This window comes from Sphaerodactylus townsendi, linkage group LG11, assembly GCF_021028975.2.
Source record: "Sphaerodactylus townsendi isolate TG3544 linkage group LG11, MPM_Stown_v2.3, whole genome shotgun sequence".
NCBI classification, from domain to species: Eukaryota; Metazoa; Chordata; class Lepidosauria; order Squamata; family Sphaerodactylidae; genus Sphaerodactylus; species Sphaerodactylus townsendi.
In genome coordinates, this window is record NC_059435.1 from 20,227,395 (window position 1) to 20,251,051 (window position 23,657).

The 23,657-nt window shown below is 43.2% G+C and overlaps 1 protein-coding gene across 1 annotated transcript in view; it reads left to right on the plus strand.

Moving 5' to 3' along the window:
* The first annotated feature begins 19,771 nt into the window (after positions 1-19,771).
* VPS41 (VPS41 subunit of HOPS complex) overlaps positions 19,772-23,657 on the plus strand; it is a 150,733-nt gene continuing 146,847 nt past the window's right edge. Inside the window, exon 1 of the mRNA XM_048511443.1 lies at positions 19,772-19,815. Within this exon, the coding sequence (XP_048367400.1) occupies positions 19,795-19,815 (21 nt within the window). The 5' untranslated portion in view covers positions 19,772-19,794. The remainder of the gene's footprint in view (positions 19,816-23,657) is intronic.

Below are 23,657 nucleotides of genomic sequence, written 5' to 3' on the forward strand. Positions count from 1 at the left end.
TTCACGTGGTGCAATGCTCGGAAGTTAGTTTTTAGATGATGTTAAAGCCAGAGCTCGTCTCTGCCACATAAAACAAGCCCGCGTCTTGCAGGTGATGAGAACCAGAGTTGCTTTGCCAAGGCATTGTCTAGGCAAGGTGCCATTTTCTAACTTTCTTCAAACCTATCAGCATTTCCTCCGGGTGCCCTGCATTTTCAAAACAGGGAAGAATTTACTCAGCCAAATAGGAGGGCGGTAAAATGAATCCACCTATAAGGAGCAGCTTTATAAAGAGTACAAACACGCAACAGCATCAACAGTTTGAGAACTCTGAGATGTATGCAGGACCAGGTTTGGAGGTTGGCTTTCTTAAGCACTTACCGAAGCCCCCTTGCCCAAAGAGAGACCACGGCTGACCCCCTTAAGATGTCATCACTGTTTCCTGGCCTTGGGAGCAGCTGCGGGCTTTTTTAAATTTATGTTATTTATAGTCCACCTCTATCACTGGGTCTCAAAGGGGATTGCGCAGTGTAAATTAATGAAGCGATCAGGTAGGCCACTTCATAAGGGGGGGTCACAACAGAGAATGCACATGATGTATGTGTAATTGTTGATCCTGTCTATTTGTGGAATGGCAACAAGAATATGTTGACAGGAACGAACAAACTGAATTGGCACCCTAACCTGGACTTATATGTTCATAACAATTATAATAAATGATTCAAACATCCGTTTGTACAAAGTTGTTATTTCAGTTATTCTTCATGTAAATGATAACACAATTATCCTAACACTAACCCTATTATTATTATTATTATTATTATTATTATTATATTTATAAACCTATTCTAATCTAATCTCATATTCTAATCTCAAATTCTAATCTCATATTCATGAAAGTCATAAAGTACCATTTACATTTATATAAAGTGCCAGTGTCAATGAAACATTATCAATATACAATTTTCATAATATCCTTATTTGTATACACCAACAATTCTTTGTAGTTGTCTTCAAAAAATGATTGTTAATTCTCATCACATTAATTGTCAAGTGTATATCAAAGAGTCCATATAAGACTTCAAATTGATAAATTCCAAAAGATATTTACATATCCATTGTCATATGATTCCCATATGGAACTTCACAAAGGAGCTAGTATATCCTGTGCCTTAAGTCCATACACAGATGGTATATTGAAAACGAGAATCTTGTATAGAATCGCACCACGCGTCTGAATGCGTTTCCTCAATATACCGATTCTCAATAACTTGATTTCATCCTGGGGTTAACATTTTTATAAAGTGTCCTCTTTCCCCCTAGAGAATATGTTGCCTTTCTCCTGGGCAGGGCAAGCGAAGAAACAGGAAGTCCGAAGAGGACATTTTCCTTTCAAAGCAGTACCCTCATCACTGGTACGAAAATTAATATTTTAGCTTTAAAAAAAAGAACACTGGCTCCTACGCTAGTAGAGGTAAAGTAATATTCCTTGAAGGGGGAAAAAATCCTCAAATCCAGATGGGGGTCTCGTGACTGACGAGGAACAAGGTCTTGGGGTGATGGTGGTTAGATGAAAATGTGAACTCTGTATGTGGCCCTTGTGAAGCGTTTGTCTCTTTCACAGCGGCCACACATTGAGTTGACATTTTCATCAAGCTGTCCATCATGACTCCAGGATCTCTTTCCTCACCAGTCACCACCATACAGTTCTGGCTACCATATCTCAAAGTGAAAATTGTAGCACTGGAAAACGGTGCTGAAAAGGGAAGCAAAAATGTTAGAGGGTTTGGCAAACCATTCCTTTAAGGAAAGGCTAGGGAGGTTTGGACATTTTAGTTTCCAGAAAATACAGTTAACGTCCAATTTGATTGGGCTTCATAAAATTATGGGCAGAGTGGAGAATGTGGATAGAGAGAACTTTCTCTCTCTTCCATAATACTAAAACTTATGAGCACCCAATGAAGCGGATGGAATAGATTCAACAGACAAAAATACCCCCACTTCTTCGTCAAAAGGAATTTACTTGTGCAATTCACAGCCACAGGATTTTCTGATTCAACCAAATTCTGATTAGCCAAATTCATCGAGAACAGATCCACTGATCAGCAAAAATGACTACATGGAACCTCCATGTTCAGAGGCACGAACCTTCTTAATGGTAGGAATTAAAGTTTGCACCTACCTGCATGAAGGGCTGATACTGGTCCAAAGAATGGAGTTGTGAACATCTTGGCATTAGGGAGAGGCAGCAGAAGACTGTGGGAAACACGAGCGAAGGAAGCAGCACTTATTGACAATCTGAGAAACAGATTATATGTATTAAACTTCTGGTAAATAAATGCTAATTTAAGCTATGACTTTCATAGCCAGTCTGGAAATCAATGTTATTTCCAAGGGAACGCCAGACTTCACCTGGAAGTTGGCAACCTTTCTCTGCCTCTGACTTTGATTTTACTGTGTGGATGCCTTCACTTGGAGGAGGAGGAAGAAGAGGAGGAAGAGGAAAGAGGAGTTTCGATTTGTACCTCACCTTTCTCTCCTGCAAGAAGATTCCAAGCAGCTTACAAACTCCTTTTCCTTCTTCTCCCCACAACAGACATCTTGTGAGGGAAGTGGGCCTGAGAGAATTCAGAGTGAACTGTGACTAACTAAAGGTCACATCGCAGGTTTCGTGTGCAAGGAAACAAATCCAGTTTGCCACATAAGAGTCCACTGCTCATATGGAAGAGTGGGGTGGGGGAACAGGTTCTCCAGATTAGATCAGCCTGCTCTTAATCACTACACCAGGAAAGTATACTAATTGACCCAGGAAATGGCTAGGTTATATCTTACTTCAGCCATTAACTCGTTTGGGCCACCTTGGGCAAGCTACTATCGCCTGTTTCACACATTCAGGAAAGCAAGGTGTGAAATTAGTGACATAGCCCAAAAATTGTCCAGGCAATCCAGGACTTGATAGTCTGTGAGTTGATGAATCCAAGTTCTCCACGCTAATTGTAATTTAAAATAAGCCAGGGTTTCACATTATCAGTGAAATCCTACAGAGAGTCAAATCCTTCTAAACGCACTCAACTGCACAGGATTTCGCAGGCATAGCATGATTATCAAAAGTCGGCACAAACATCTACTAAAGAGGGTTGCAAATTACAATCCTGTTCAAGGTACATTACAATAAATGGAGAGCAGCATCAGTGAGCTTTCTTCAGCCCCACCTACCTCACAGGGTGTTTATTGTGAGGGGGGAAGGGCAAGGAGATTGTAAGCCCCTTTGAGTCTCCTGCAGGAGAGAAAGGGGGGATATAAATCCAAACTCAAACTCCTCCTCCTCCTCCTCCTCCTCTTCTTCTTCTTCTTCTTCTTCTTTATCATGAGCACCCCAATCTTAAAACAGGTTTATTAAAAAAGCAGGATTCTGTTCCATAAAACTTCTCGATCTGAATTCGCTGCTCACGTTAGGCTTCCGTTGAAAACTTTAGAAAAGCTCTAAATGTGTTTGAAAGTATGAAATGGCAACAATTTATATGCAGGCCTGATTTGTCTGATTATTTGTAATGTTTTATAAGATCAAGGCCCCAAACTTAGAAGTTGGGGGAGTAAAACTATATCATGTTTTCTTAACACCAAAGAAGAGATTCTGACAGAAACAGGCTACCTGTTTTATCTTTTTTTCTCACTCTGAAGACAGATGAAAAAGATCAGGTGGGATTCGTATCTCATTAGAAGTAAATGCAGTCAAAGAGAAGTTGTGATAAGAACAGCAGGCTATTCTTTCTCAGGAAATGTTGCACAAACACGTCCTGAATATATTGTACGGGGTGGGGGTGGGACACGTAGTTATTAGAGTGTTAGAACCTTCTAGATCCATTGAAGCCAATTATCTTAAAAGGGTGTAACTCTGTTTAGGATTGCACTGCAGAGACCATTAAAAGAGTACCCTGATTTACTTTTTTGTTCCTCTCAAATAAATGGAGCCATTCCGGCTCTTAATTTTCGTTATGGCCTATAGGAAAATTGGAGGTTACCAGAAGACTGATGACAGTTCAACTCAATATGCAGGGAACATCACAACAAATTAAACACATGTCTCAGGAACACACTTCATTCTCTTTTTCTCTATTCCCTCATTTTGTTCCGTTGCTAAAAGACATACTTTTTTGATTAAGATAATATTTTTTCCCTAATCAATATTTTTTAAACCTCTGGGTTATTACTTCCTTAAGGGCTCCTTTGTTCCACCACCTCCCTCCCGATAACTCCTTTTCACTTGCTGCTAAATTGCCCTTTGTAGTTTTTATGAAGAATTTAGAGCGCGCCGAAGCTTACATTAAACCTTTCATGTGTTTACTATGGTAGAAGCCTCATGTGTCTGTGGCTTACTTGATACGTACCGCATTGTGTTTGCACATATACTGTGGAGAGGAAGGAATCAGAAGGACAAAACATAGCTCTCTTTGCCATACAGTGGATGTTCCAAAGAAACAAGTGTGCTGTTTAAGTTGCCAGCCCCCAGAATTACAACTGATCCCTAGACTACAAGAGATCAGTTCCCTTGGAAAAAATAGTTGCTTTGAAAATAAGGCTCTATGGCATTATAACCTCTTCTCCCAACCCCCACCCTTCCCAGCCCCCACCCCCTAATCCCAAGGAATTTCCCAGCCAAAAATCAGCAATCCTAAACTCCATTTTGACGGGAGCAGCAGTGGCATAGGTGGTTAAGAGCTCGTGTATCTAATCTGGAGGAACCGGGTTTGATTCCCCGCTCTGCCGGCTGAGGTGTGGAGGCTTGTCTGGGGAATTCAGATTAGCCTGTGCACTCCCACACATGCCAGCTGGGTGACCTTGGGCTAGCTTCTGGGAGCTCTCTCAGCCCCACCTACCTCACAGGGTGTTTGTTGAGAGGGGGGAAGGGCAAGGAGATTGTAAGCCCCTTTGAGTCTCCTACAAGGAGAGAAAGGGGGATATAAATCCAAACTCTTCTTCTTCTTCTAAAGCAATTGCTACTAGTAATGTAAAATTCGGACAGGCTCTTTTAGAAAATTCACCCTGGCCTATTAAGACACAGAAGGCCCCCTTCGATTGACAGTGGACTGCAAGAGAATGGCCCATTCTGTACACATCCCCAAAAGCATTTGCGGAATGTTTGCAAAATGTTTTCAATTCTCCCCATTTATCTATACTCCCTCAAAATTATTCCTGGGTGCCATTTTGTGTGTTTTTTGTTTTTGTTTTTTTTAATTCTCTGATGCTTCAGTGCCTCAAGCTGCGATTCTCCATAGCTTGTGTATTCAAAGATTTGAAAATTTAACACACTCACACACCCAATAAAAAAACCCAGAAATTATAAAATAATCAGGTGAGAAGGAACAAAGTGAGCTAAGTGATATGATAGAAAAAGGAGCTGAGGAAAAAGTTTGGAGATGGCAGAGAGGCATGGAAAACATATGAAATAGATCACACAGTCAGGAAAATGTTTTGAAAATGTTTCAGGCTAAAGAACTGTTATAAAAGTGGATGTAAATAAAACATTTTCTGGCTAGAAATACAATGTTTTCAGAATGTAAAGGGGAGGTGGGAACCATGCGGAACTTCACAGAGAAAACATTCTATTTCCTGCCTCAAAATGTTTTATTTTGGTCGTAAAGGCCATCATGTTTCTCACAATTAGCCCGTCTTAATCAGTGCATTCACCCAAATATGCCTACCCCACACCTCTCACATAATACTAGAATTTAAGGGTACTAAATGCAGCCGGTGGGATGGGCAAAAGATTCAGAATAGACACTTCATGAGTGATTATATTGGAGGCTCATTGGCAATGTAATGATAGTGTAATAATAGATGGATGTAATAACAGTGGATATAATAACAGTAATAACAGTGTAATAGTAGATGGCTCTAAAGAGGAACTAATCAGATTCATGGAGAGTAGTATGTCCATCAGTGGCTAATAGCCCAAAATGATAGCCAAAGGCAGCAAATCTCTGAGCACCAGCACCAGGAGGAAAGATTCATGGAAGGCCTTGACACCTATGTCATTTCTTGGCCCTCCAGGGCCACAGGTCAGCTACTGTGTGTAACAGGATGCTGGACTTGATGGAACACTCGCCTGATACAGCAGAGCCCCTCTTATATTCACACAGCCGATGATGTGATCTTCACTCTCCAACAGGAGAGCAGAGAGCAGAAAGCGGTGCATGTTTAGCATGCACCCGAGTTCTCTACTTGCCCATGCCATTCAGGCATTCCACAAAACATCTAAAGGTGGATCAGGGAGATACAATCTTGCTGTTACACCACTGACTGAATTCACCAAATACTTGAATAGGGACCAGTTAACAGACCCATGCAGGGGAAGACTGGGTCTGCCACCCACCTTTCACGTTGCACACCACATTAAGACGCAAGAGGCACGAGCGACTGATTCCCTTATCTGCCGCATTTGAAAAAGCAACCTGTGAACTGGCACTAGGGTTGCCAAACTCCAAGTGGGGGCTGGAGATCTCCCATTATTACAACGGATCAGTGGTGGGATCCAAAAATTTTAGTAACAGGTTCCCATGGTGGTGGGATTCAAACTGTGGCGTAGTGCCAATGGGGCTGGGTGGGGCATGACGGGGCGTGGCTGGGTATTCTGGGGGTGGGGCATTCCTGGGCGGGGCTGTGGCAAGGACACAGCCACTGTGCCGGTCCTTGGGCAGGAAACGAATGCATGCAGGTGCAGGCTGCCATGCACGCCGGTGCACCTCCTGCTAGACTGCTTCAAGTTCTGCTGAAGAGGAGGGGCGTAACTAAGGCAAAAATCACATGGCAAAATCACCAATTAGTAACCCCCTCTCGGCACACACAAATAATTAGTAACCTAATTAGTAACCTTGGGAACCTGTGAGAACCTGCTGGATCCCACCTCTGCAACTGATCCTCAGGTGACAGAGATCAGTTTGCCTGAACAAAATGGCTGCTCTAGGAGGTCACCTCTGGCATTTATTGAGACTCCTCCTCTTTCCAAACTCCACCCTCCTCAGGCTTCACCCACAAAATTGACAGGTATTTCCCAACCTGGAGCTGGCAACCCCAACTAGCCCCTATTTATTTATTTATGATTAAATTTATATTGCTTGCCTAATTTGTGCTAAAGAACCACAGTTCTGTGGGAGTGCAAAACGTCTGTGGATTTCCACCGTGGTTTTTGCTTGCTGTAATGTATTAGGAACTCGGCCCTATCCGGGCTCTTCCCCAATGCTCCACTTCATCTCCCCACTTCATTGGCCGTCCCCCCCACCCCCGTCTGCCTCTCCTCTAATCAGCTGGAAACTGTACGTCAAAACAGAGTCTTCGATGTTTTATTATTTCTCGCGCTCCGGCCAATACAGAATGATGAACGCTATTTGAAATCGCTGATGCTGTGGGAAGAAAAAAAATCTCATCCCACAAAATATCTCTTGTACATGATTACTAAGCTAAAAGCAAGTCTTTCTAATAAATGGCGACTCATGATCACTTCCTTCAGTATGTCCGTCACCTCACTGGAGAAGAGAGAAAGGGGAAATTTGTCCGCAACTTTTACACGGTGGTGAAAAATGAGATTTGCCTTCAACTTATTCGAACATTAATATAGCTCCACTCATTCTTTCCTCCCTGCTCCCATGCCTTTGATACCAGAACCTCCAAATATCCTATAGCTTTACTTATGGGTATATTTAAGGTTAAATTCTACCACGGTATAGTTGGTGCTTTAGGACTAAAGTTTCCAGAGCTTAGTATAAGTTTCCTTCTGGCAGCAAGGAGATGGGGAGTGAAAGAAAAAGGGACTACTAGATAATTCTACACAATAGCTACTCTTATAGAAAACGCTGACCATAACCTGTTGATCCCTCACAACCAATCATAAGGCTGTCCTCATGGAATCTTCCTGCGGATTGAGCAAATGGCTCCCTCCCAACAGAGATTCTCATCTGCATTATCTAATTAAGGTTGTCTGGGAAATTGTCCTTGAGATAAGTGATAATGGTGGTGGCAGGGAGTGTGGCTTGCACCTGCAAAGGCAACAAACTAGCTAAGGCTGGAAAATGCCTTCAAGATGGATGCTTTCTTGACACAGATGTCATGTGATCCTTCCTTCTTAACGCTGTCTCACGTCTTCTCTGATTCAGAGAGTATTTATCATTAAGGAACAGGTGAAGCCTTATCATCCTGAGCAGGGTGTGTGTGTCTACACAGATTTTTTTGGTCATTAAATATAAAGTGTCCCCCTCATTTTGGTCTGAAAGGAAGGTTTGCCAAGCGCCAGGTGGTGACTGGAGATCTCTTGGGGAAAATAGCATGGGGAAGACTCATCTGTTCTTAACTACTTAACATGCAAGGGAAGGGAGGGAAGGGAAGGGCCCCCGGCATCTGGACATGGCCCACCCACCCTAGCGGAGGGAGGGGAGGAAGGGGTGGCATGCAAGGGAGGGGAGGGAGTTAGGGGTGGTATGCAAGAAAGGGGAGGGGGCCTGGCATCTGGACATGGCCCACCCACCCTAGTGGAGGGAGGGGGAGGGGAGGGAGGGGTGGCATGCAAGGGAGGGGAGGGAGAGGTGGCATGCAAGGGAGGGGAGGGCGTGAGGCAACAGAGATGGGCTCACCCGGAGAAAATGGCCAGCAGGAAGGTGGCGTCTATGGCATCATACCTCACTGAAGAAAAAGAAGAAGAAGAAGAAAAGTTGGATTTATATCCCCCCTTTCTCTCCTGCAGGAGACTCAAAGGGGCTTACAATCTCCTTGCCCTTCCCCCCTCACAACAAACACCCTGTGAGGTAGGTGGGGCTGACAGCGCTCAGAAGAACTGTGTCTAGCCCAAGGTCACCCAGCTGGCGTGTGTGGGAGTGTATAGGCTAATCTGAATTCCCCAGATAAGCCTCCACAGCTCAGATGGCAGAGCGGGGAATCAAACCCGGTTCCTCCAGATTAGATACACGAGCTCTTAACCTCCTACGCCACTGCTGCGCCATCCCTTCCCCAAACTCCATCCTCCTCTTGATTCACCTACAAAATCTCCAGGTATTTCCCAACCTGAAAGGCAGACAGATTGCCTATTGCTGCAGTTAGTAGGTGACCAAATTTGACATCTTTTTCTACACACCCCCTGCCCCAATCTTGACAGCTCTGCTTGCTAGCCAGGTTGTACAAAATGAAACATTAACTTTTTTTTATGTCAGAAGAAGATCAGCAATGGTTGGTGACAACTGTCTATTGCAGAGGGAGTGGATATAGCCATAACTGCTTTGCATCTATGTGCTCCATTTTGAATGGATCACCTGTTTCAGACCACAGGTAAAAAGACTCAAGTGCCTATATTTTAGTTTACATTCTGGTTTCATACACCAAGTGGCTTAATGTTCTTTTACTCAATGCTACATGAGATGTGGTACCCCAGATAATGGCAGTAAAGCCACGCATAATAACAGCCCTTAAAATTCCTGAGTCACAGTCTTCCTCCTTCTGAAGGGTACCATTTATTTTAAAAGAGGTCGGATGTCTGCTGGCTGTTTAAATATTTAAAGGGAGAAAATGGGCCTTTTGTCACAGAATAAAACTTAAAGGCAACTGTTATTTAAAATATGGATATAAAAATGTTGTGTGTGTTCGCCCCCATTGGATGAGCAAAAAACAGTTAACTAATAAATGCAATTCCCAAGTGGTCTACAAAACAATGAAGTAACCAAAAAGAACCATATTAATTTCTACTCCATTTTCAAGCAAGGGAAGGAAATCAATATTTGCTTAATGGAAAAAAGGAAGTACTGGAGGCCAGAAAGAAAGAAAGAAAGAAAGAAAGAAAGAAAGAAAGAAAGAAAGAAAGAAAGAAAGAAAGAAAGAAAGAAAGAAAGAAAGAAAGAAAGAAAGAAAGAAAGAAAAAAGAAAGAAAGAAAGAAAGAAGCAATCCAAACCTTGGAATGGGAATTATGTGATTTTTCAGTTGTGATTTTGCACAAGTCATTTACTCCAGTGCCTCAGTTTATTCGAAGGGAAAAGAGCCTCAGTGTAGGAGATTAGAAGCCTGTAATGCTAGTTACACGCTTGTAGTCCTTAATGTTGAAACTCCTTTCGTGTATAGACCAGTTTGTGGAAACAGCCGATAAGAAGGTAGAACTCTTTCTGGATTATACAAATACACAAAAACACAGCTAATTTTAGTGCTCTTTTTTTATCACCACCCTGAGACACTACACACACAGAGAGAGAGTTTGTGAATGTCTCACATGCTTTACCTGTGATTGATACCTGCAGTCTTCATAAGGACTATGTTGGTTCCAGTGCCAATCTCTCCCAGTTCAAATAAACTAGAATTGCAGTTCATTTTAGAAATGTTTTATCACTTGTCCAGTCACTTGCAAAGGAGAATCCAGATTATACTGCCGTCAACCTTGCTGCATTCCAAAGTTTTCCCTGTTATCTTCCTTCCTTTTGGGGACCTGGTTTGTGGTGATATTTACAACAGAAAATACCACTGCAGAGTCTGGATGTCCAGTGCAGGCAATCAAAGCTCTGTTGAGGTTTCTCAGTGCTCCTGTTATTTAAAATCCTCCTCTTTCTCATTTGCTAGAACTTTATAATTTCCACTTCCCTTCAACAGCCTGAGCACAATATGAATCGATGGATAATTATCAGTTCTTCCATAGGGAAGAGCAGAAATTAAATGCAGCTCTTCGTTTTGTATCTGCTTTCATGTATTGTGATTTTATGGTGATCTAATTGCCATTATGAAATGACAATAGTTAAAAAATAAATATTTCTAACTCGCCCGCCTTTCCAACACAGACTCAAAGCAGACTCTCTTGTATTGTCGAAGGCTTTCACGACTGGAATCACTTAGGTGCTGTGTGGTTTCCGGGCTGTATGGCCGTGTTCTAGCAGCATTCTCTCCTGACGTTTCGCCTGCATCTGTGGCTGGCATCTTCAGAGGATCTGCCAGCCACAGATGCAGGTGAAACGTCAGGAGAGAATGCTGCTAGAACACGGCCATACAGCCCGGAAACCACACAGCACCCAAACAGACTCTCTTGATTTGCCTCTTTTCCACCAACAGTCATATTAGGCACATTAGACTGAGAGAAAGAATGACGGGCCCAAGATCACCCACCAAGCTCCCGTGGCAGAAAGGAAATTCGAACCTGGTTCTCCTGGAGCCTAGTTTGAAATTCCAACCATTATATAACACTGATTAATTGATTTAACTGCCAATTCAAGAGTGGTATTTTAAGCCAACCCCCCCCCCCCCAACACACACAAGTAATAAGAACCAAAATTAACCATTGATTCAGGAATGCCACAGCCACAGAAAGTTACTAACAGGTATTGCTCCATTTTTGTAGGGAACATGGCATTATGTTAAGTGCAACAGTAATTCTCCTTCAACCTGAGCACTATGAAAATATCACAGAGTGGGGAAAGCAGACTAGTAGCATTAAAGTCATTTCCACAATAATTTGGGGCAAAATTGGCAATAGGATCCCATAGGGGCTGGCAGGAAAGTGTGGGACAAGGTTTAGTGGGTGATGATGGACATACAATGGGTAGCTGAAGGAACTGTTGAAGGCTTTCCTGTCTGGAATCAACTAGTTGTTGTGGATTTTCTGGGCTGTGTGGTCTGGTAGGTTTTGCTCCTAAAATTTCACATGCGTCTGTGGCTCTGAAGATCCCAGCCATAAATGTAGGTGAAACATTAGGAACAAAAACTATCACACCATGGCTACACAGCCCAAAAACCCCCACAATGGTAGCTCAAGGAATGGCCAACAACTCTATGGGGCAGGGGATGCTCCACCCCACCTGGGGGTTTGGCAACCCTTCCCTACAAACTGGCCTCCCGTCTCATTGGCATCTCCTCTTTGAGATACTTCCTGTTTCTCTTTATGCTTTGAAAGTGCTTATCAGTGAGGGAAGTGACTGTCTGAAAGTGCCATTGTGCTGCTACCCATTGAATCAATGGGGTTTACATCCAAGGCTAAAATAAGGGGTTGAGGCAAATTTGACTTATTGGCTCCAACGCTGAGGCCTCTTCATAGTTGTAGATAGAGGAAGAGAGAGACATTTAATGAACCATCCATGATCAGATTGCAGAAATTAGTTTAGTATACCCCATTGAAGTCTCTTCCCCTCCCAAACTCCCTCCTTCCCAGGCTCCACCCCCAAATCTCCAATAATTTTCCCAGCTCAAAATTGGCAACCCTACAAACTAGACAAAATCTCCACCAGGAGAAGATATAAGGGATAAGCACAAATATTTTTCCTCTGGGAAACGGAGAACGTAGGCTGTGAGTAAAATGGCTGAGATACCAAGTCTGTTTGCTGAGCTTCAGACTCATGTTTCCATTAAGCTCACCGGGAGCTTCGGGGGTAGGAACATGCGAGCACCTCAATGTTGTGTGTGCTGCTATGTCACTATTGGGCTTTTCCCAAAAGAGACAGAGCAGTGCCCAAGGTGCTGATGTTCTTTTCCTTCCAGGCAGCAGGGAATGAAGGTTGCCCATGGGAGGCCTCTCACCACAGCAGGAGTCTAGACAGCAGTGGCATAGTGGTTAAGAGCAGGTGTACTCTAATCTGGAGGAACTGGGTTTGATTCCCCGGTCTGCTGCTTGAGCTGTGGAGGCTTATCTGGGGAATTCAGATTAGCCTGTACACTCCAACACACGCCAGCTGGGTGACCTTGGGCTAGTCACAGCTCTACGGAACTGTCTGTTGTGAGGGGAGAAGGGAAAGGAGTTTGTAAGCCCCTTTGAGTCTCCTTACAGGAGAGAATATAAATCCAACTCTTCTTCTTCTTCCTCTTCCTCTTCCTCTTCCTCTTCCTCTTCCTCTTCCTCCTCCTCCTCCTCCTCCTCCAAATGGGCCTGATTTCCCCTGAACGGGGCTAGAAATTTAAAACACTAACACACAGTGCAATCTATTGAAGTCAACAGGTTTAGAAGGGTGCATCTTGGTTTAGGACTGAATAGCACTGCGGGTTTATTTTCTGTGTTATGGGTATCTAGCACGGAAATAGTTACTATAGTCTTTAATGCTTGGGCCTGGTATACATGAAACTTTTATTGCTTACCAAATATCTTCTTGGTCTCAGGAATGAGAAGAATGGAAGGAAAATTGTTGGTACAGCTGCATCTTCTTCTTATTGCAGTGGATTGGCTGTAGTCACATACCTCAGACAACACTCACCTCATTAACATTTTTAGGTCCTGGCCACCTGCATCTGGAATTAGGCAGAACTTTCTAGACTTATGACTCTGAACCACTAATATCTCCTGAAACTCTTGGAGATGAATCACTTCCAAGACTTTGCCACATCTGTTTAGCTTTTATTAATTTTGCTTCTAGCAGAGAAGACTGAAATGCTGAACCTGATTCTACAAAATCAGGAAATGTCTGGACATCAAAACATACAAAACAAGGTTGTCAGCCTCCAGGTGGGACCTGAAGATTTGCAGAATGACAACAACGGATCTTCAGAAAACAGATATCACTTTCCCTTGAGAAAATGGCTGCTTTAATGGGTGCTCTAAGGCATTTATGCTTTCCTCTCCCCAAACGTCAGTCCCCCAGGCCCAGACCCCACTCTCAAATCTCCAGGCATTTCCCAACCCAGAGTTGGTTATCCTAAAAGTCACGTGTGTGTGTGTGTGTGTGTGTGTGTGTGTGTGTGTGTGTGTGTGTGTGTGTGTGTGTGTGTGTGTGTAAAGCGTCATCAAGTTGCAGCTGTTTTAGGGTTTTCAAGTCAAGAGACTGTCCACGGGGATGGGGGAGTGTCAAATGACCCCAGGTGTACTGGCAGGAAGCATAAAATTGCCACCCCCCCTCCTCCCCCGTGCTGATCTGGGAGTCATTTGATGCCCCCTGTCCCTGTGGGCAGTACACACCGCCTATCCGAGCAGCCTCTTTCCCTCCCCAGGCCCTTGGGGGCTGGGCTCGGAGGCGAAGGTGGCTGGAATGGGCACCACAGTGGCAGGCAGGCCCAGGAGCCCATCTGAGTTGCTCCGCCCTGAGCCCCATCCCTGAGTATGGGGGGGGCAGGAGGGTGCCCGGAGCAGGGGTTGTCCCCAGGCACCATTTCCCCCCAATACGTCTCTGTGAGACTACCAAAGGTAGTTTGTCATTGCCTTCCTCTACGTAGCAGCCCTGGCATAGCTGCTTAGCTTCTGAGATCAGGCTAGCTTGGGCCATTCAAACTTTGTATCTGGTTACGCACAGTAATTGTGAGTATTGGGGTGCTGTGTGGTTTGTATGGCCATGTTCTAGCAGCATTCTCTCCTGACGTTTCACCTGCATCTGTGGCTGGCATCTTCAGAGGATGTGAAAGCCTTTGACAATACATTGTGTGTATTATTTGTGCAACTTATATCTCTTTCATAATTTCCCCAGATTGAAATGATAATTTATTGAAAGGTTCCCCACCCCACCCCACCCCCCGCAGCCTCCACACACCAAGTTATTTTAGTGAAAGGCCACAAATACTTAAATTACCTCAGGCAACTCTTAAGGGCACTAACCTGCACACTAGGGATTTAGACACTGGCTTCATAATCAAGGATTGTCCTGGGGTGAACTGTCAAATTTCTTAGCCTTTATTGGCACCTACTTTATTTGATATCTTTATGAAGGGTGAACTGTCAAACTTCAGCCATGTAGTCTAGGGTCAAAGCTGAGGGGTACATATATTGGGGAAAATGGGAGGGGAGCATGTGGAATGGATGAAGGCTGTTGGCGTGAGGGGGGAAGTAGATCCAACAGTTAAAGATGTAGCGAAGGAAGCAGCTGTTTTATCATGAGAATATGTTTTATTTCATCTTTGGAATGATATGATTACACTGTGTGGGGTTCTGTTTCAAGGAAATGGAAAGGGCATCTCCTAGATACTGGAATTTGTGACTCAGGGAGAAAAATTAGAAGTCCAAGGCCTGGTTCTCATTTGTGCTCAAGTCTTTGTTCCAGCACCGTAAAGAACTTTTCAACTAGGCATAAATATAACTTACTCCCACCTTATATTCTGAAAGTGCCAATTGACATAACAAATGCTATTTAAAATTAGAATAGTTGAACACACAAACTAAGCCTTTTGATATTCTCACTCTGCTCCCTGGGTAAACATGTTACTTATGTAATAAGGGGCCAGTCGACATGAGTCAGCTCTGTTACAAGCCAGCTACAAGACTTCAGTATCAAAGTTAATGTATATTTATATGGACTTGATGGGTTTCCTTTTTTTCGAAAGAGTCAGGTCCTTACTTGAGCTGAGTAATACCCGATTCCTCAAATAAATATTTTTTATTTTAAACATAGCATTGTCAGAATCTTTAACCTGGGCAAATGTAACCTCTGCTTGTGGGTTCTGTGGGGCAGAACTTGGAAGGAGTTTGCAACAACTAATTTTAAAACAAAATGGTTTACTTTTCCTTAACATGTGACAGTTATTATAATTAACAGTTAATATAACACTTCAGGGTCCTGTTCAAGTTTCAATTCCAAGTCCTTATATTTACAGTCTATTGATAATGCCAAGTCCAATTCTTCCTGCTGGTGGTTGGCTTATGAAGACTTCAGAGGCTTGGTGAACTGGATTCAAGATGATTGAAGTCTATAAAATGATGCATGGGGTAGAAAATGTTGACAGAGAGAAATTTTTCTCTCTTTCTCACAATACTAGAACCAGGGGGCATTCATTGAAAATGCTGGGGGGAAGAATTAGGACTAATAAAAGGAAACACTTCTTCACGCAACGTGTGATTGGTGTTTGGAATATGCTGCCACAGGAGGTGGTGATGGCCACTAACCTGGATAGCTTTAAAAGGGGCTTGGACAGATTTATGGAGGAGAAGTCGATTTATGGCTACCAATCTTGATCCTCTTTGATCTGAGATTGCAAATGCCTTAACAGACCAGGTGCTCGGGAGCAACAGCCGCAGAAGGCCATTGCTTTCACATCCTGCATGTGAGCTCCCAAAGGCACCTGGTGAGCCACTGTGAGTAGAAGAGCTGGACTAGATGGACTCTGGTCTGATCCAGCTGGCTTGTTCTTATGTTCTTAAGGTCCCCAAAAGAACTCCCATCAACTACATACACAGAAAGCCCTTAAACAAGGTGTTAAGAGCTTATAAAGAAATAAATCAAGGTCCCAGCCTGGTAGCCTCAGAGCTTCCTCCAACTTCACCAGTTTTTGCAGCCTCCTGCTGCTTTGAGTCTCCACCCCTTTCTGGGTCAACCCATTCTGAACAGAGGGGTTACACAAACATATGATCATATTTTAAGGGCAAATCTGAACAGCCCGGACTTGGACAGTCCAAGGTAGTCCTACCTCTACAGATCTCAGAAGCGAAGCAGGGTTAGTACTTCAGTGGGAGACCATAATGGAAGTCCAAGGGTGCTACACAGGGATAGGCAGTGGCAAATAAAATAAGGACAAAATAGGATGGTGTGATTGAAAGCATAAAAGCAGGTTAGAACAAATGCTGCTGAATCCTTCCTATAAGTCTTCATTGCCTGCTGAAATGCCACCTCCATCCACTTATCTGTCAGCAGGAGTCATTTCTGGTTTTGGTGCCCCGCTGGCAGAAAAGTAGATAGGGTAGGACTAGGAGAAAAGGCATTAATGAGGGAAGGGTTCCTTTTCTTCTCTGTACCCAATCACCCTCTCTCCCATACCTGTTTGGAGGTGAGCCACATTTTTAAAAAATTTACTTTTTCCAATATCACATCCAGTTAAATCCTGAAAACAATAACACCAATAATTGCTCTCTTGGTACTGACCACACATATTGACTACATGTTTCATGTGCAAGAAGATAGGTGTGAACTTCCCTGCCTGAACCCATCTTCAATAGAGTACCATGTTTGTATTGCAATGCTGAGGCAAATTGGAAGGAAACATCCAATGCCTGTTTCCATTGGTGGCAGAGTAGGAGTTGGAGATGGTCTCAATGCTGGCATGACAATCTCAGAAGATTCCTCAAGTCAGGCTGAAGCTACAGTGTTGGATCTTTTATTTATTTAGCACACTTTTAACAACCTACCCTTCCTTGAAGGCAGTATACATCGTTCTCCTAGGATTGATAGCCATCCACCGGCAACCTCTGAGAGAACTAGGTGGTTAAAACTGTGGAAATCAGTGTCATGTGATTCCATGACATCACTTCCAGCTGCATTCCCAGAAATGATGCTAGGGCACCAATGATGCTCTATGAATTCTCCTAATGTATATGGTGAAAAGCACAGAGATTTAGCACATTCTTAGAGCAAGGGTCTGCAACCTGCGGCTCTCCAAATGTTCATGGACTACAATTCCCATCAGCCCCATCCAGCATGGCCAATTGGCCATGCTGGCAGGGGCTGATGGGAATTGTAGTCCATGAACATCTGGAGAGCCACAGGTTGCAGATCCCTGTCCTAGAGACTTGCATAGCATGTCTGGGTATGCAGTTGGAAGTGTGACATTGTAAAACTCTAGTTTTCCCCTATTTCCCCCTCCCCCCCACACACTTCTCTGTTGAACGGTGGCAGAACATGTTGGTAGGAGATTGCCATGGCAGATCTCCTAGGACTGCCAGGTCCACATAGGCTGCCAGCAGAGCATGGGGAGGTAAAGTTGCCAGATCCAGGTTAGCAAGCTCCTTTAGATTTGGGAATATAGCCTGGGGAGGACAGAGCTGTCAGTAAGGAACAATACCATAGAGTCCACCCTCCAGAGAACAGGTGTCAAACTCGTGGCCCTCCAGATGTTATGGACTACAGTTCCCATCATCCCCTGCCAGTATCATGCTGGCGGGGGATGATGGGAACTGTAGTCCATAACATCTGGAGGGCCATGAGTTTGATACCTATGCTCCAAAGCATTAATTTTCTTCTTGGGAATTAATTTGTGTAGTCTGGAGATGTAATTCAAGGAGATTCCCAGACCCTGCATGGAGACTGGCATCCTTAAGGCAGTCTGGCAACCCTCGGTTCTTCTCCCTCTGTATTATTTTACTTAAATATATTTGTTTGTGTATGTGATTGTGTGTGTGTGTGTATACTGCTTTTCTGATCAACAGGATACTAGAGGACTGCATCATTAAAACCAGCTAAAATCCCATTTCACATAAATACAATACCAATGAAAGCAGTAAGGCACCTTCTGCACATGTGGAATAATGCACTTTCAATCCACTTTCACAATTGTTTGCAACTGGATTTTGCCATTCTGCCCAGCAAAATCCAGCTTCAAAGTGCATTGAAAGTGGATTGAAAGTGCATTATTCTGCATGTGCAGGAAGGGCCTAAGAGTATCAATCATATTGACAGACCTCCACTTAGGAGACACCAAAACCAGGGACGTAGGTAAGGGGGGGGGGGTTCTCCGGTTCAAACCCCTCCCATTACATGTCCGGCTTGCTTGAAACAAAGCATGGAATGGAACAGCTGGAAAGCCCTGTCACCAAACCCACCCCATAAAAAATCTATACCTGCGTCACTGACCAAAACCATGCCAGAAACACTCAGCTTAGTTCTGGAGATGATCTTTGACAGTCTCCACCAATCATTTCTGTTTGCCAAAACACAAACTCTTTAGTAGGTAGAAGGCAAAGTATTTCTGATTACATGTCCATCAAAAGGAAAACAAAATCAACCGTTTTTCGAGAAACATACAAATGAGTTTTGACTGTGATCTATTTAACATGAATCGTTACATCACCACCACTTGAAGTAAAAAAAAGCAAAAACGGGAAAAATCAGAAAAAGAACAGATACTCATAAAACATCTAAATGACATTTAAGGGGAGGGAAAATACCTTGGTCTGAATCCTTAAACAGAGAAGAAAGTGACAGTAAAAAAAATGGAGATTTCTTTCTACTGTGTATGTTCAGTTAATTTTTGATAATTCCTACTGAGATTGCTATGCTACCTTTTATCTGACAGGATTACTGTGTTTTAAGAGGCGTTATTCCTTGCTAGTAATTTGTATTTTGAGAACCTACCAGGCGACAGAGATTAATTCATTCCGTATTCAGAAAGACTCTGCATCAGCGGATGCAGGACCCCTGATTCCGTCTCATATCCTGCTGGACTGTCAACTGTATAAAGATTTAAGGAAGAACTTATTTAGGACTCTAGCACCATTTTACCAAAGCATAAGCAAACGTGAGCTTCTTCAGTTCTTAATAATGGACTGAAACTCAACTGTCACTTTTGAAGGAGCAATTTTTTGGTAAAGGGGGGGGGGAGTAAGAAGCATACAAAACTACACCATTATATGCAAAAAGGAAGGGGACTCCCAATTAGACTATTAGCAGCTCATCTGCCTTGCATTAACAGAAACAACCAAGTAAATGCAGCTATCTTACTCCTGCAAGGACTTACTGAAAGAATCACTAGGAATGCCAACTATTCTAACATTAAATAGGAGGACTTGCTTCTGTGTGGATATGCATTCCCACAGGATGCTGCTTATTAGCTGTATTTTTATCAGAATTAAAACTTTGCGGGGAGGGGGGAGAGCGTGCTATGTCTTTGGAGAGATAAAAAGAGGACAGATTTGCCACATCCCTATTAGGATCCATGCAAGCCCCGAGAAGTGCAGCGGTTCTGTGTTGCCAGGGGTCTTTCCCAAGTACATGCCGGCATTGCACAGTCATATTCAGACTCTCCCCTGACTTCTCTCTGCTCCAAAGACGCGCCGAACCTTCCCAGGGCAACCAAGAGAACACACACAGATTGCGTCGCAGGAAACTTCAGAATGGGGACGGAAACTACATTACCCAGAAAGCCGCAGCCCTTTACTTCCGGGCGTGCTCATATGATCAGTCAGCTGCATGATGGCGGAAGCAGAGAAGGTAAAGCTTGTGGTTATATGATGAAGTCTTGTTGCAAAGTGGGCGCTTCTGCAAAGCGTTTGTGAACATTGGAAGGGGTCGCAGAAGGGAGGCGGGATGGGGCGGGGGTCCGTTTTAAGCGGCGGGGAAAATAAAGTGGGATATTGGAGGAAGCAGAACTGGTGATATTGACCAGTGAAATTGACAGGACCGGGAGAGCAAATGGTGGAACCAGGGAAAGAGCCCTGAACTGTGACTTTTTGGGGAACAGGAAGGGTCAAGGGATGAGTAAGAGGATCTGTGGGGAAGTGGGCTTAGAGAGGGACAAGATGAAGTGGCTACTTGTTGCCGGATGGTTGCAGGCTTTGGCTTTTGCCCAAGGAAAGCTTCAGGGGGTGTCAGTTGGAGCTGCATGCTTGGAAGTGCAAAGGCATCTCGCTGTAAAGATGCAGATGCAATGTGGATTCCGCACTGCATATTTGCAATGAGTTGCAATCGTTATAAATAGATTCGTTTTCCATTAGTTCATTTATAACGATTGCAACTCATTATAAATATACTGCATGGAATGTGCCTAAGGAAGTCTCACTCGAAATCAGTGGCTCCAAGGCTGTTTCAAGACTTTTCCTGGTGCAAATTCGCCCCTTCGCTAAGCCTTGCACTCTTACAGATTTCATTGCGACCAACAGCCTAAATACTTCACCAAAGCCAGTTAGTTCCGTTAAAATCAATGTGGTAATTTAAGCCCTGAAAGTTGATTTGTTGATCAGGGTGTCAGCTGTCAATGGGCTTGATTTGAGGATTTCACCCTAAAGCCTATGTCAGCTCTGGTAAGGTGTAGGCCTGGAACATAGAATGAAGTATTATTGTTGCTGTTACGTATAAGCAGTGTGATCCTAAGCTTGTGAATTTTTCATAATTCAATGGGACATGCTTGCTAGTGAATGTGGGTTAAGAGTGCTGCCTTAGGCTCATTCCACACATGCAGAATAATGCACTTTCAAACTGCTTTCAGTGCTCTTCGAAGCTGTGCGGAATAGCAAAATCCACCTGCAAACAGTTGTGAAAGTGGTTTGAAAACGCATTATTTTTCATGTGCAGAAGGGGCCTATGTGTGCCTTTTTATGTACAGTCAGAGACCTCCCCCCCCCCCCCAATAATGAAGATCTACAGCTGACATTTGGAATCAGTGTGCGATCTTCAAGACAGAGGCCATAATCCTGGCAAAGCTGAACCCTGCCTTACCATCTCATTTTTAAATTTCTGGTCAGATTCGAGTGGTTAAGCTGACTTGGGGAATGAATTGTTTTAAAATGAAATTATTAATACTTCCCAATGACACACTTTTCACCTCTGACAAAATAGCTTGATTTCTTTGCTCGACTATTTTGTTTAATTTGGAGGGGGGGGGGGGGAGTCGAGTCTAAATATTCCATCAATTTATCATGATGGCTTTGGGGACCTTTTAGAAGAAAGAAAAAGATCTCCCCTGTGTATCAGCCTACTGAACAGCGGGTCATCTGTTTCTTCATAATCTAATTTCATGCAATGAATATTATTGAAATTAAGAGACATTGATCATTCCTGGGAGCCAGGGGTACCATGGATGACAATTTATGTACTTCATTTATTGCTGGCCTCTCTCTCTCTCTCTGAGATTTAAGGCAGAGTACGCAGTGTAAGACAATGGAATCAAATAGTACCAGACCTCCAGCAAACAATACAGCATGACTGGATTACATTGTAAACAGCGCAAAAAGGTATCCGCCAAGATACATCATAAAGTGAAAAAATTGAATCACTAATATAGAAAATAATGAAATAGGAGGAAGACAAAACATTCAGTAAGCAGTGGGATAAATCAATCCTGCAACCTTTATGAGAGCACCTCAGTTTTTTTGTACATTGTAAAAAGATGCGCCTAAATCAGTGTGATTTACATTTAGTTAACTTTGTTTGGGACTGGACTGTTAAACTGAGATCTGGACCACAAATGAAAGAAGCTGCACTAAAATCAGTTGGTGCCCGCTAAGCAAGAAAGCGGTCTTATGCACATTCACTGTGGAGTCTTCTGCAGAGCTACACCTGTCAACGAAATCAATATACTTAGCCGGGAATAACTCAGAATTGGACAGCACTGTTATGTTAATTTCTATTATTGTATTTCTTCCCCAATAAGAGCACACAAAGGTGGCTCACAAAAAGAGAAGAATGTCAACTGTCAACAACATCATAAACTTTTTAAATTTCCTAGGGTTCAATGGTTAGAGTTTTGGACTAACCTAGCCTACTACGCAAGGCTATTGTGAGGATAAAATGGAGGGGAGGGAACAGTATAAACCATTTTGGGTCCCCACATTGGGTTGAAAGGTGGAATATAAAGGAAGTAAACACTTTCTTCATTCTCCACCTTTCAGAGATCCCCTGGAGAAAAGCTGTTTCACGTTCCTATATGCAACATCGAAAGCGAAAATAGGAATGGTACTATACCAAGGGTACATATATGGCAGAATGTGCCAATTTAATACAAAGAGTGCACATATAAAAGTAAACAAGACTATGAATAAAGCCATTTACCATTTGGGAACAAATCCAGTTGAAATCAGTAGGACCAGTGTTTACATAAACATGGACAAAATCCAGCTATAAATAGTTGTAGCAAACTGTGTCAGGTGCTAAGTAAAGTTAGGTTTGGATCAGGTTTTTATGCTTTTATGGTTCTTCCAGGCTCCTGTTTTATATTGCTGCTACAATCTAACAGGATTCCCCATATGGAATTATAATCAGTTCAGCTATATCTTTCCACTGCTCTGATTGGATCAAGTTGTCTTTGACAGTGTTCTTTCTTCGGTTAGACCTGATTTTATCTTAAATTCTATCTGTTCACGGGTGAGGTTATCTCCTGCTCCAAGTTACTGGTTACTGTTTTGTTTGACTCTCGTTTTACACTGGCTTCTCTTTGTTTGTATCTCGCCCTCCATCTGGTTCTCCGTTGTTTGTAACCTTTAGATAATGAATGATTCTGCTTGTGAGGGTCAGTTTCCTTCATCTGATGATTTCCTACAAAAAGCTTATGTTTGAATAACATTTGCTAGTCTTTAAGATGCCTCTGGACTCCTGTTTAATTCTTATGCTACCTTATATTGAGTCAGACCAGTGGTCTGGCTAGTGATGGGTCTCCAGCATGTCACATCAAGGGCTTTCACATCCCCTAGCTCACAGGTGTCAAACTCGTGGCCCTCCAGATGTTCATGAACTACAATTCCCATCAGCCCTTGCCAGTAAAGCCAATGCTCATGTTGGGAAGGACTAATGGGAATTGTAGTTCAAGAACATCTGGAGGGCCACAAGTTTGACACCCCTGCCCTAGCTGATTCTTTTAACTGGAGATGCTGGGAATTGAACCCGGGATCTTCTACATACAAAGCAGATGTTCTGCACCTGACCCATGGCCTCTCCATGAGACCTGTTGGGCTGTGTGATAACTGATAAAGATGCCTGCCTTCGGTTCTTTCTTTGGAGAGAGAAGCAACTTTTCACAGATTTGTAACAGAACCAGTATAGTGGTTAAAGTATAGGACTTTGATCTAGAAACCAGTTCAGATCCTCACTCAGCCGTAAAGGTTGGCCCAGTGGCTTTGTTACAGCCTTGCTTCTGTCAAAATATTATTGTGGGGATAAAATATAGGAAGGAGAGTCACTTACACTGCCCAGATTGTTAGCAGCATCTCCTGTTGGGAGAAATGATAGTGTCGATGCCGAATATTGTTTTGGGATAAGACCTTCTTTTATGCTCCTTATTGAAAATAAACAGGTGCTGTTGTTAGCAGTGGTGCACCCATTGAATTTATTAGATTTAAACA